The following is a 14,461-nucleotide window of genomic DNA, read 5'->3' as shown; positions in this document are numbered from 1 at the left end:
GTTGTTTATCCTTATTAAGAAGTTAGAAAAGCTGTAAGTAAGATGGATTTCAGGAAGTAGCAGCCCTGACTTCATTGGATGCTACTTGAAACAAGATGAGACAATGGATAGGAAGTTCTTTTTTTTTTTTTTTAAGTTTATTTATTTTGATGGGGGAGGGACAGAGAGAGAGAGAGAGAGAGAGACTCCTAATCAGGCTCCACACTGTCAGCATGGAGCCCAACTCGGGGATCAGTCTCACAAACCATGAAATCATGACCTGAGCCGAAACTAAGAGTTGGACGCTTAACTGACTGAGCCGCCCAGGCACCCCAGGAATTTCTTTTGAAAGTTAAAAGTGTGATACCAGGTCTCAGAACCCATGACCCGCCGGCGAGGGTGATGCTTTGCCAGGGTTCTTTGGCACCTCTCAGTCACCACCATTATCACTCTTCCCACCTCCTCCCCTCCATATATCCACCCATATCCCCGCCCCCTCTGTCTGCTACTGGGTCATCTTCACTCTGCATTTTCAAATATGTTGGCCTCATATCCTTCATATATAATGTCCTTTTTTTTTTTTTCTGGATTTGTGGTTATGTATCCTCTTTTCATTCCTGATGATGCTTGTTTGTGCCTTTATCAATTTCATCACAGGTTAGTCTGCTGTACTAATTTCTTAATATGTTATTTTTTAATGTTTGTTTATTTAATTTTGAGGGTGGGAGAGAGGGAGGGAGAGATGGAATCCTAAGCAGATTCTGCACGGTCAGCACAGAGCCCAACGTGGGGCTTGAACTCACAAACCATGAGATCATGACCCGAGCTGAAATCAAGAGTCGGATGCTTAACTGAGCCACCCAGGCCCCCTGTTTTACTAGTTTTTTAAAGGGCCAGTACTTTACTGAATTAATCATCTCTTTGATAGCTTTCTATTTAATCCCTTTGTGTTCTTATTATTTGCTGTCTTATGTTTTCTTCGGATTTACTTTTTCTGTTTATAATTTTATATTCTTTTGACACTTAGTTCATAAATTTCCAATCTTTTCCCCCCAATCCACCCATATAATGCTGTCAATTGCCTTCTAATAATTATTTTAGCTGTATCCCACAAAAATTTATGTGTAGTGTTTCTACTGTCACTCAGTTCTAAGTAATTTCTAATTTCAATTAGGAAAATTTTGACCCATGAATTATTTAGAAGTATTTTTTTTTTATTTGCAAATACTCAGGTGTTTTGCTCTCTTTTGATTGTTACCTACTTCTCATGCACCACCGGTCAGCGTACATAGTTGGTGTAATATCAGATCTGTATTTGTTGAGACTCCCTTATTACATGGTTGATTTTTCTCCCTATGTTCCCTCTTTGCTTGAAAGCAATGTGTAGCCTCTCATTCTTGAATGCAATGTCCTCTTTACATCCTGGAGATCAAATGTGTGAATTGTGTGACTCAAATACCTTGTGGCCTAATTTTCTACCTGTTTTCTCTCTCAGTTACTAGGAGAGCTTTGTTAAAATCTTCCTCTGTTCTTGGGATTTGTCAGTTTCTCCCTGCAGTTCTATCAGTGTTTGCTTTAAGGCAGTGACGGTAGGGTACCTATGCCAAAATACCATATCATCATTTCAGAGTGTTTCTTTTACCTTTATGTGAAAGGTCTCAAATATATTTTGCTTTAAGTTTTCTTTTTGTCTGCTATTTATAAACCTATGCTTTCTTCTTTTGGTTTGTGTTTGTCTGCTGTGTGTTTTTCTCTGCCTTTGTTCTCATTTCTGTGTTCTGGTGTTGTAAATGAATCTCTGCGTTTTGTTGTTGGTGTGTTTAATATCATCCTACTTTCTTAATTAATCGTTTGTATGTATTGCTTATTGGTATGCTTGAATTTTTTTCTAATATCCTTATTAGACTTTTTGACTTATTTTTCCCCACTCTGTTGGGGGTTTTGTTTCTTTTCCTCTTACTCTTTCCATTTGTTTAGAAATTACATTCCATTTCTAGCCTCTCATTGATTATCCCTAAATTTTTTATCTAATTTAGCAAAGCCTAAGGTTAGTTACTAAATATACACTCGCAAACAAGGGTATTCAGCTTTAGGCTCAATGCCTTACCTTTATAGTAGGTAGAATTAGTTTCAGTTGCATATGATTAAAAAAACAAAAAAAAAAACAGCAGCTTAAAGAAGACCACAGGATATTCTCCCTCATGTAAAAGAAGGCAGGAAGTAGGGTGCCCAGACTGGTGTGCCAGCTCTTTCCATTTTACTAGCCAAGGGGAATTTGAGCTCCAGCCAGCAGGAATGAGAAGGGGTGATAGAAAAGCTTGCCCCTTCTTTTCAGGACAGTCCTAGGAATTGGCACACAGCATACGTGCTCACAGGGCATTGGCCAAAAGTAGCTGTGAAGGAGGCAGGGCGTGCAGTTGCTTTGCTGGGTATCAGTGTTCCTCATTAAAATCAGGGTTTGTTTCGTGAAGGAGGAAGAGAGAAGGGCTATTGAGAGACAGCCAGCACTCTCTGCCATAGCCCTTCTCCCCCCAGATATAAGGACCTTACAGGTGTCTCATCAGTTCCTTCTTACATGTCATCACAGTCCAGGATTTCATTGTCATCTTGTTTTCAGATCCTTAAGACCAGCCGTCACTATCATTGTCATTTTATATATAATCAGTGCTTATTTAGATTTATCCCTGTGTTCACCAGTTCTTTGTTCCTTGTTCCTATTGCATTGTGCTCCCTCCATTAGGAGCTCTGTCCAAGAGTGTCTGTGAGTGGTAAAACTATTGAGTTTTTGTTTAGGATTGCCTTCACTTTGCCCTAATTTTTGATTGTTAGTTTAATTGGATTTGACCATTTTTCCCATGACCTTAAAGATACTCTGTTGTCCCCTGGCTTCTAGTCTTGCTGGCAGAATCTGCTGACTGCCTAATTGCCACCTTTTGTAGGCAATACGTCTCTATCCCTGGTTGCTTTTAACATCTCTGTTCTTGGTATTCTGCAGTTTCCCTACAATTTGTCTAGGTGTAGATTTCCTTATATTTATCCTACTTGGAGATCATTGTGATTTTTTTTTTTAATCTGAGAATTCCTGTCTTTCATTGGTTCCCAAAATTTTTCAGCTGTCTCTGGATATTACTCCAGCCCCACATGTCCAGTCTTATCTTGTCTTGGTCTGTTTTCTGGGCCTTTCTCTTTCACGTTAAAAAGTAGCCTATATGTGTGTGTGTGTGTGTGTGTGTGTGTGTGTGTGTATGTGTGTGTGTGTGTGTGTGTGTGTGTGTGTGTATGCCTATAAATATATATATATTTATAGGCTACACACACACACACACACACACACACACACACACACTGTGCTGTCTGTAATTTTCTCAGACCATCCTTCTAGCTTACTAAGTCTCTCTTCAGCTGTATCCAGTCTGCTGTCTGGCTCATCTATACACAGTTTCTTTTTTTTTTCCAGTGACTATATGTTTTATTTCTATAAGTTACATTTAATTCTTTTTCAAATCTCTGTTCTCTTTCTCATAATATCTTATTCTTTTCTTAGTACTTCAATTTCTTTTTGTATGTCTTTAGTCTTTCCAAATGTATGCTTTTCATTACATTTCCCAATTATTTTTCTATTACCTCCGTTCTGAGAACTCTCATCTTCCCGTATGTGTTTTGTCTTCTCATTTTGGTCCACGGCGAATTAGTGCCTCGCATGCTTTGGAATTTTTACTGTAAGCTCATACTGAGTGGAGTTTGTTACTGTGGATATTCTTGAATTTCATAATGATTGCCCAAGAATGGTTTTTTCATATGCTTCTGACAGACATTCCAGAGTATCACTAGATCAAGATCAACATTCCGTTAGTTTATCAACCTGGGGTTCTCAGACTACAGAGGTAGTATATTGGGCCCCAACTACACAAGGCTCCGCCCCATTTTTATATTTCTTGGGTGACTCTACTCAGAGCCACCTTATGGTCCCCTATGCTGATGTGTAGACTTTTTATAACTCACCCCTTCTGTAGTCTCAGCTTTGTTCAGGGTCTCTGGGCCAGCCCTCTGGGGGACCTTGTCTCCTGTTTCTGCTTCGTTTTTCACACTTGCCAGGACAACATTCCTGGAACCAGTAGCCCCCGTAAAGCGAGACTTCCACTCACTTAAAATTCTGGTTTTCAGTTCCCTCTTCATTGTTAGCATTTGTGGATTCCCTTTCTTTCTTATGAGTTAAGCTATGCCTTTTAAAACTGTTCCATTTTATCTGCCAGGGTGAGGGCCACATAAAAGGAAGTCTTTAAGGCTGTCTTTGTCTCTCATCGTGTCTTCATTGACTGTTAGAATCACTCCAAACATACTGAGTTCCCCCTGTGTACCAGAAATTGTGCTGGTTCTCATTGCCTACCTCCTGCCTTTTGTACACTCACAAGCTCACATCACACATACACACATGAGCACATGCACACACCCATCAAAGGTCCCCAAACAAACATCGAATCTCAAGAGGTAAGAAAAAAAAGGGGTGGGAGAAAATTCAACCTTCTGAGCATCGAGACTTTCAACCTCCACCACCACACAGCTGTCATCCCAAAAGACAAACCTTAAACATCAAGAAATCGGTAAATGGTCCCATATTCACTGCTTGGACCTGTTACGCATTCAGCCTCTCAGGCAAGAGTCCTCAGCATTATTGGAGCAAGACCCCCATTCTCCCTCTGGTACCCTCTGATCCCGACTCCTCTGGGCATCTGCCCACCCTGAAACTGCCTGGGGAGCCAGCATCCTATCCCTAGCCCTATCTGAGTTCCCTACCGGACAGCCACCACAGCCCCCCTTAAATGGGCCAGAGGCACCATTCTGCCACTCACATGGGCCAGCTTCCTCTGACACAGACTCAGGAGTGCTGGCATCCTGCATGTTTACCCCCCTCACCATGGCCCTCTGAAGTCACCCTGTGCCCTGTCCCTGTACCACACCGTACAGGCCCTAGAATGACTCATGGAGACCTCTGGAAACATCTTATTCTCTCGATGGGCCATTTTCTGACCAATTACTCTGTGTAGGAGCACATAGATCTGCTCAGATGAAAGGTGGAGAGCTCCTTGACCCCCTTAGCTGTTTGTGTATAGTGTAGGATGGCTAGAGGTAAGCAATTTGCTGCTAATAATTGAATATTTGGGGAGGAACATCTATTTCTGTAGCAGTTGTGAAGAATAAACTCAGGAAGGTTGATTGAAATGGCATGTCACAGCTGCAAACTGTTTCTTAGGTCTTAAACGAAAATGAAGGGCTGGAAGGGTCCCCTGTCACCCCCACCCAGGGAGAAGCTTTAGAAATTAGAGGCTGAGAAAGCACATTCTAGAAAGTCAAGCTAGGTAAACAGGCGGATTCCACACTAGCTGTACAGAAACCAGGCTCACACCCTCATCTTGCAGCTGTACCCCCAAAGTGTTCTATGCAGAGGAGTAATAACCACCCCTCACACTGCCTGCCTGTGTCTGTGGGCTGGCGATCTTGTTTGGTCCTTATTTTAACCCACCCCAAGAGGAAGAGAGTGCAGTGGTATTGGGCAGGAGTGAGGAGGTCAGCAAACATGGTCCTTATCTTCAAAACCAGCTGGGAAACAGGACTCAGGAAATGGTGGAAAGCAAGTATCAGCTTTACTTCTATGAAGACCTGGATTAAAGGATGTGCTTATTACCTTGTGGCCCCAGTGGCCTTGCTGGGAATTTACTGAGTCCCAGGGGTGAGCAACCTCAGGCCTCTCCAATAAGAGATCAGACCAGAACACACCCTTCCGGTGGGCAAGAGACCCCTGAGCTCATCATGCTCAGTCCTTCCTCCCAGTGTTGCCATTCCTTCTCCGTGGGGGCAAGGCTCAGGAAAGTAGTAACAACAGAAGTCCTTCTGGTGGAATGATGAAGCCTGGGGAAGGGAGTCCCTCCCCCCCCCCCGCCCCATATCAGTCTCTCCTCTACAGTCAGGAGATTGTAGCCCTTCCCAAGCCATCACTCTGGAACAACAAGAGAAGGTTTGCTGACTCTTTGTACAGGGCTCCTTGCGCTACCCCACACAGGGACAGAGAGGATTTCTATTGAGGTACCTCAGCTCTTCCCTGCTGAGTCCCTCATGGGTCTCCCCTCCAGCCACCTCTCTCCCCAGCTCCCCCTGGTGACCAGCCTGGCATGCCCGGCCTGAAAGGCAGAGTTGACCCCAGGGGTGATTATGACTTATTATGTCATGTAATTAATAGTATAAAGGCTGCCCGCTGCCCTGCCACTTGTCAGCAGGTGCAGAGACATCAGACATCTGTGCATCTTTTTATAAGTCATTCCGCTCTCTAAGCTGAACTTCTCTCCTCAGTAAGTAGGGATTCGATATGTGGTTTTGAACCTTTAGCAGTGGAATGCTTTTTATGATGTAAAATTAATGCAGGATCTCAATATAGAAAAGAGGGTGGTTTTTCCAGCATGAATGTATTAGTATTCATTGTTGACACTTCTTTATAAAGTCATTTATGAGACCTCTCTTGAAGAACACAAAAATCTGAGAGCTGGGCTCATAGGTGACAGTTATGATTTTATTGCCATCAGCTTTCAGTTTCTCTCTGCTCTTGTCTCAGTAGCACAGAATCACGGAAACCCTGATTTCCCCGGCTGCCTGCTCAACTTAGGCGTCAGTTAAACCCATAGAGAAGCTTTAAAAAAGGAGTAGCAGAAAACTTGTATTTCGAACCTTAGTCATTGTGAGTAACCAGCAACTGTTCATATGAGTTGCTTTTCAAAATCTGTAGGTCAGACAAGAGGCACTCAGAACTTACTGGAACTGACACCATCAGAAACTCAGAGCAGCCTTGACCTTCTCCCCCTTGCTGGGCATCGCGTGGCAGCCTCTGGGCAGACATACTTCATGGGCTCAGTGCACCCGGCTCCCGTGTGGCACTCACACAGCCCAATGGATCATTACAGTGTGAGTGGACATCACAGCCCTGAGTGTGTTCCAAGGCCAGTGCACCAGAACAGCCCCTCCTAGTTGTCAACCCACAGATAAGAAGTTAAGTAATATGCACCGATCTAACAAGCAGACTGACTTTCCTCCAAGAGCTGCAAAAAAAATAAGCTAATAGCACAGTCCGTGGTGATGAATTGCCAGTATTCAGTGTGACACGTTGACTTAAGCATCTGACTGTGTATGTTATTTTGTAATTACGAATATAGTGAAAATATTTCTTAACAACTTGAATGAAACATGTGGAAGCCCTAACACACCTCACATCCTGCAGCCCCACTCGTCTCTGAGGTCCCGTCTACCACTCCTCCACTGTTGCTGAGAAGAGACTAAAGCATTAGCCCTGCCATTAGGGCTGGAACCGTGAAGGCACGTGCAGAGAGCCTTCAGGCAAGGCTTGCGGGCCCAGCAAAGAAAGGTGGAGTGCTGGGCAGTGTGTTGACGTTGGGGCCCCTGAAGCCTCTCAGGTCACCCCTTACAGGCCCCACCTAATCCCAAGACTGCCCCTGCCAGCCCACCCAAGTAGCCTTTACTTGGTTTAGACTTGGCTGAAGTGTAACCGGGCTGTGCCTGCTTGTTTCAGCAGGCTCATGGGTCCCTGGAATTCTCTTCCATGCAGCTTCCTTGGTGGGAGAGGAGTGCCTGGTGGTCGGGGGCTCACCCTGTGAGAGGGGAGTCCTGTGGTCCAGAGAGGCCCCCCCTAGAGTCTAGAGCAGCCCCGGCTTGTGGAGCCTTCTTGCTAGGCCTTCCCACCCCAGCCTGTGATGCTTCTCAGCCTGGCATCAGGTTCCTGGGGAGATGCCATAACTTACCAGTCAATCCAACTCCCTTTTCTTGGCGGCTGCTGTGCGATTAGTATTGCCTTGCTTTTGAGTGGTTTCTATCCTAACAGTCTATCCTAGACTATCCTAACAGTCTAGTGTTAGGATAAAGTGGGTTCAAATGATGGTAACACATAGCAGAGCAAGTGTGTTCTCTAGAGAGGTCAGAAGGAAGGTGTTTGCACCTGGGAGAGGTGGCATTTTTTGAGAGGAGACACAAAGGCCCCATAGAGTGAGATCTCCAGTTGGGAGCCCAGCCTGCTGTTGGACATCCTGTTTTTGATTGTTCTCTCTGTGTTTACCTCTAGGGTCTGGTCTCTGTAGCCCTGGAAAGTTTCCAGGCACTGGACCTTAGTTTTCCTGCTTCTCTGGAGCCTAGACCCAAGGAGAAGGAATAGAGAAGCAGGGAAGCTGGGGTTATCAAATAGACCATCCAGCTTCTGCTCTGAGGGGAGGCTGGCCTACAGGGTGGATGCCACCATCTTCCAGCTCTGGCACTGATAACAAAGGACAACACAATGGCTGAGGGCATGGGCTCTGGAGACAACACTGTATTGAAGCTGTATGGCCTTGGGCAGGTTCCTCAATCTCTCTGTGCTCTAGTTTCCTCATCTATAAAGTGGAGATACTATTAATGCTTAGAATTGCTGATTATTAAGTAAACTATTTGAATAGAAATGCCTAACACATTGGACTTTGAACAGGGGAGGGACACATATGCCTTTTTGGCACCCCAACTGCAGTTAAAAATCACTTCTTGAGGGGCGTCTGGGTGGTTCAGTCAGCTGAGTGTCCGATTCTTTTTTTTTTTTCTTAATGTTTATTTATTTTTGAGAGAAAGAGCGTGAGCAGGGGAGGGGCAGGCAGAGAGGGAGACACAGAATCTGAAGCAGGGTCCGGACTTTAAGCTGTCAGCACAGAGCCCAATGCAGGGCTCGAACTCACAAACTGCGAGATCATGACCTGAGCTAAAGTCGGACGTTTAGCTGACTAAGCCACCCAGGCGCCCTTGATTTCAGTTCAGGTCATGATCTCAGGGTCGTGGGATTGACCCCCACCGGGCTCCTGCTTAAGATTCTTTCTCCCTCTGCCCCTCTCCCCCTTTCTCTCTCTGTAAAATAAAAATAAATAAAAAATAAATCACCTGTTGAGCACCTATGAAGTACAAGATACTCTTTTTAAAAAGTAGAAATTTAGAACTCACTGTGCCTGACCTCAAGGAGCACAGAAGTTGATGTCCTCTATGACAGAAGAGAGTCTTAGATGCAGATCCCAAGTCTGCTACTTTCTAGTTCTATGACCTTGACCCATGTCACATTTCTTGGCACCTCAGTTTCTTTTGTCTGTAAATGAGGGTGTTGGGAGGGTTCAAGGCCATGTGCAGATGTAAGGCAGCCAGAAGGCGCATAGCAAGTGCTTGACGAGTAGATGCACACATACACAATACGCAGTGACTTTGTCGTGCCACAGGCCTGCTACTAATTGAGGGCCTACTATGTGCTGGCGTTGCAGCCACACCTGCATATTATTAAAGGATTCAAATGCACGATGCTCTTTAGGAAATTACACAAGAGAACAAAGTGTGAAGACTCAAATGGGTAAATTCCCATTTAGGCAGAAAGTCAAATCCCAGTTAAGGGCAGAGCGTGAGAAGTCCAAATGCCTGAGCCTCAGTCAGGATTATCCCCACTGCAGGCTCGGGGCCTCCATTTCCCGCCCACACAGTGGGCACACTAACCACCCCCTGGCTCCCTGCCACCCACCGTCTCCCTTCCCCCTTGGCAGAGGGCAGAGTGCTGCCCACATGGGAGGGTCTCTGGAGCGCCCTGCTGTCAGGAAGGCATCTCATCACAGTGAAACCGATGGGAAAAAAGCAGGGACATTTAAATTACAGAGGCAGAGAGTTACACTCTGGCGAAACACCGGTCACTCTGCCGAAGTGAAGAGTGCCCAAGTTGAAGGAGCAGGAACAACTACAGTTCCTCTTCCTGAGCTGTTTCCCCCTGCTCCCCGAGCTGCACCAGCACGATCCCTCCTCAGCCCCATGCGGCCGCGTCTGCACCAGGCAACACCAGCCGTCTTTGGCTGCCATTGGCTCGTCCCTCTCACTCCCCCTCCACGTCCCACTTTTGGGGTCATCCTACCTCTTGCAGTCCCATCCTTTTGCCTTCATTGTGCCTCCATTTTCTGTGGCGAAGTTTGTGGACCATAATACTTCAACGCTCACCAGTGTAATTGTTCTAATTGGCCCTGAGAGAACCCAGGAAATGAGAGTGGCTCCCACCGCTGGTGACAAGGCCAGCAAGACCAGCCGCAGTCCCCGCCTGGCACGTGCCCTGTCAGCCCCTGCAGAGTGGCTGCTAACGTACTTTCTGGCTGGAGGACAGAGGTCCGGGTGCCTGGGCCGGCCACCTTGGCAGGGACAGGGCAGGATGCCCCTGACAAGCTGCGTGCAGGTCGCTTTGCTGACCTCGGACAGGTCCCCGAGTTTCTGTTGCTTCATCTGGAAGGTGGGTGCACATAGCTGTGTGCACCTCCAGAGTGAGCATGATTTTTGTAGGAAAATCAGGACCAAAGCCCTTGGTGAGTGCCCGGCACAGAGCACTTATCCACGGTGCTGGACTCAGTGTTATTTAGGGTGTAGCTTCCATCCAGCTCCAGCGTCTGGCCTTGCCTGGACTCCTAGAGCATCTGGCTATGCCGGCATCTGCCCAGGCCTGTCCGGAGCCACCTGGGAACCAGGCACTTCAGTGGCTGAGTGATTCTCATGCTTTTCCCAGAACTGTCCATCGAATTTTGTTTGCTCGTTAAACTCATGAGGAGTTCCTGCATCACACATGTCATGGGGCTGGAGGAGGGTCGCTGTATTATAAAGAGGAAGTGCCCGGGTCACAGGGGACATAGTCCAGCCCTGAGACACACCAGCACAGAAACCAGAAGACTGGAGTTCAGCGCCAGCACTTAACCAGCCACTTCCCTCCCTGGGCCTCAGTTTCCTCTTCTGTAAAATGGGATGATGGTATTCCCTGCTTCCCCACACAGGCTGATGGGGATAGGGGGAGTCGAGTGAGAGTGACCTGCCACCATGGCAGAGCAAGCACTCTCCCAGGGCGTCCAAGGGACAGTGCTAACGGAGGTCAGGACCTGGGGCAGTTCAGGCTCGCAGCCTGAGGCCCACCTTTGTCTGGGAGGGACTGAATCATGACAGAGATGAGGTGAGGGGGATCGCGATCTGCGTGTTGATTCTCCCACTTCTGTACACCCCAGGTCAGCCTAGGAGAACCCCGGATGATGGGCCTGGGTTACAGAGACTTGTGGTCCAGCCCCAGCTCCGGGAGCCCAGGCATGTCGGCCACGAGCCAGCGGCCTCCATTGCCTCATCTGTACGGTGGAGATCATAGCACCCACCTATGACTCAGTGCCTCTCGCGCGAACCGTGAGGTGCTCACGGGCCCTGCGAGCAGAGCTGCCTCCAGGCCCCCGGGGAACGTGGCCCCCCGGTCCACTGCTGCTCTCTGTGCTCTCATTTCCCGCACACCGGCTCTCTTGGTACGTTCACTTCTACGGCAGCCCACACTGCCAACAGCTCCCAAGTTCACACATCGCAGGCCCGGATGCCTGGACAGGCTGAGGTCTCCCCTTCCATGTCCGTCTGTCTCTGTCCTCTCTGCCTCCCTCTGTGATTCCTCCACTCATCTCCCCCCCAGCCAGTCAGCGGCAGCTGGGGACAAGACCACTTGTCCAGGTCACTCCCTTCAGGCTGGGGTAAAGCATCAGGGATACGCGGGACGCGAGAGTCACCTCCCAACTGAGGAGGGCGGGAAAGGGGCAAAGTCTCTGCCAGAGCCACCACCTCCCCCTTGCGCCTCCCAGGGCACTTGGGCAAATGCTTCCCTGCAGAGCGGCCATCAGCCTGCCCGCAACTGAAGGAATGCCTCCACTCTCCCCTCCTGCAGTTCCGCTCTGCTTGTTCCCGAACAGATGATAACAGAGATGGAGCATATGGGCCCCAAAGTCACCGGGCATTCTGGGAAAGTGACACTGTGCTACCCCGGGCTTGGGGGGAGGGGGCCCATCGGCTCCTGAGCACAGCTTCTCCCTTTGTTCTTCTCAAGGGCGCAAGGTCGTCTCTCCTGAGCCTCCAGAAAAGGAAATGTGGACACTCGGACTTCAGGAAGAATTCCGTCTATTTAGGCAGCGATTTAGGAAGGCGGGTGTGGGGTAGGCGTATATGCAGGGGGGAGAACTCCGAATGGGGGTCAAGATAGAGGCCCTCCTGGGCCTCTCCTGCCTCAGCCCCCAACCCAGGTCTGCGCTGCCTGCGGGACACCAACCCAAGCTGGCCTCCCACTCTTTTTACCCAGCAGCAGCCCACAAGGGGCACCTGCTCCCTCGGCCGCCCCACAGATGTGTTGGGAGCCCCATGGAATGTCTCAAGCAGATCACAGGAGGCGCCTGACTGGGCTCCAGGCCGCGCTCCGTGATGGCCTGGGTGAGTCCCTGCCCTGGGGTGGGGGTCCTTGGCACCCTCTAAGCTGAGTGTCTTCCCTCCCTGCACCCCCACCGGTGTTCTGTATGTCTCTGAGCCAGACCATGAAGGATGCTCCTGGGGACGGTTTTCCTTGCCTGAATTGGGAAAGCCAGCAAAGGGGATGTGACATCAGTCCAGGGTAAGGAAGCCTCGATGATCTTCCTTCCTGTCCCCAGAGACATCTCGGGTCTGACCAGGCAGCCCCATTCCCTCCCCTGGCCTGGTCTTGGGTCACTCCTGCAGACACTGGGGTCTGGACACCCAGGGCATCGCGCCCTGGGCCCACATCCCTCCTGGCCACATGATGAGCTCGTTTTAAGGCAGCTTAGAGCTTCAAACGTGTGGCCAGCGGCTGGCTACCCCCAGGGCTGCAGGTCAGGACTGGGGTATATTGGGAAAGCAGTGCTGGGAGCCCAGCTCACACCAGTGGGGAGGTGAGGGGGGCCCAAGAAGGACTCAGAAAGCTGGAGGGTGCAGGGGAGCTGGATCTGGAAGACTTCAGGGGAGGGAGAGGAGGAGGTGGGGGGCAGGGAAGGAAGCAAGGAGCCTCCCCCCACCTCTGCCCACCCACTGTGGCTCCCTGGGTCTCTGGCTACGTTTTTGGTAGAGGAGGAAGCTGCCTATGTGTGTTCTTTAGCAAAGAAGCGAGTTGGTAAGGAGGAGGGAAGAGCATGCCTTTCAGTTTTCCTTTCACCTTTGGCCTGTGATCAAGGTGACTCTTTGACTGCCACTACTTTTTTCTGACCTTCCCTGGGAACTCCTAGGAGGCCGTAAGATTGTGAGTGTGAATCCTGATTCCTCAGTACCGCACGGGAAGGGACTGGCTAAATATAACCTGGCCTGCCTATGGGCTAAGTAGGTTAGAGCCCGAGACAGGCCGTGCAGAGACAGTACCGGCCCCTCCAAAGTCGAGCCCCCAACTTGTCACCAGGAAGCAGAGTGATCTGCACCCACCAGCATATTGCCCCTTGCCCTGGTACATTGGCCTTCCCTCCACTCGCGCACTGGGACTTGTTCAGAGAGCCTTAGACAAAGAACACTAGAAGGGATTGGCGTAGCTTCAGACGAGAGGATCCTCAGATCTGTGGGCAGCAGCTGGACTGGGACACTGGAAACCCGGGAGCCAGGTGTTGGCCGGCCAGCTGTTGGAGTGGTGTGGGTGATGTGGGGCCAGGCAGTGTGGACATGGGACAGGCCCTCACCCGAGGGCAGCTTTCAGGAGAAAGTAGGCGAGCACCAGGCAGAATCTGAGCCGCGCAGTGAGCGAGTGCTGCAGACAGACATGTCACCTCCCCACCACCGGCCTCAGTCAGCGAGCTGAGAAATGGGTTCGTAGCTGTCCTCCTTATCTCACAGGGCTAGTGCGGAGAAGAAAAAGGGTCTGGGCTGAGAACAGGCCTTGCTGAGTGTAATGAAGCACAGAGTCTGGGGAATGCGTGTCACAGCCTCTCCTCCCCTCCACAGGGCCACCCGTTCATCATGCAGTTCAATGACGGAAATGCCACCGTGGTGTCCATGTGGGTATGCAGGGCACTGGAAGAGAGGCGGAATCAACAGGGGCCCCCATGACGCCACAGAGGGGCGCTGAAAGCCCAGGACTGGTCGCCAAGGGGACAGCCTACCTGTTGCGCCCCGTTTGCTGTCTGCACCGGAAGAGCTTTGCTGGGCCCGGCTTCCCTGGTCTCACCTTCAACTCCGCCGGCAGATGGGCTAGCATAGGGAGCCCTCAAGAGTGGCCAGCCCTTGCCCTTCCTGGTCTGGAGGCACTGGCTGGGGGTGGGCAGAGGGGTGGGGGCATCAAGAATGGAGGCTCCTGTGCCCCTGCCCCTCTTTTTCCTAACCTTTTTCTTTGTAAAGGGTCAGGCCCTGTCAGCGTCACTGATGGGAATAAAGATATTACTGCTTTGTGGTTGCCTCCCCACATGCGGGTGGTACTGTGGGGGGTGAGGGAGGGTCCTCCACTCAGCTGCCCTTCCCCAGGCACCTGCAGGCACCCCAAGTGCTTCCAGATGTTCTATGAGGAGGCCCACAGCCCAGCCCATTTGACAGACAAAAGACTGAGGCATGGGGGTCCCCAGACCAAGTCCCGTGGAAGGAGTAGCTGAGCCAGCAATAGATCCAGACCCCCAGGACCCCCGTT

At 49.6% G+C, this 14,461-nt stretch overlaps 1 protein-coding gene across 14 annotated transcripts in view; it reads left to right on the top strand.

Moving 5' to 3' along the window:
• MAP2K5 (mitogen-activated protein kinase kinase 5) overlaps nucleotides 1–14,226 on the top strand; it is a 270,655-nt gene extending 256,429 nt beyond the window's left edge. For all 14 annotated transcript variants that reach the window (XM_058740633.1, XM_058740638.1, XM_058740627.1 and 11 more), the window contains one exon: nucleotides 13,786–14,226. In XM_058740633.1, coding sequence (XP_058596616.1) covers nucleotides 13,786–13,890 — 105 coding nt within the window. In that variant the 3' untranslated portion in view covers nucleotides 13,891–14,226. The remainder of the gene's footprint in view (nucleotides 1–13,785) is intronic.
• Nucleotides 14,227–14,461: the final 235 nt, after the last annotated feature.

This window comes from Neofelis nebulosa, chromosome 7 (assembly GCF_028018385.1).
Source record: "Neofelis nebulosa isolate mNeoNeb1 chromosome 7, mNeoNeb1.pri, whole genome shotgun sequence".
NCBI lineage: Eukaryota > Metazoa > Chordata > Mammalia > Carnivora > Felidae > Neofelis > Neofelis nebulosa.
The sequence above is the reverse complement of the archived record's forward strand: the minus strand, read 5'-3'. Positions and strand labels throughout refer to the sequence as shown.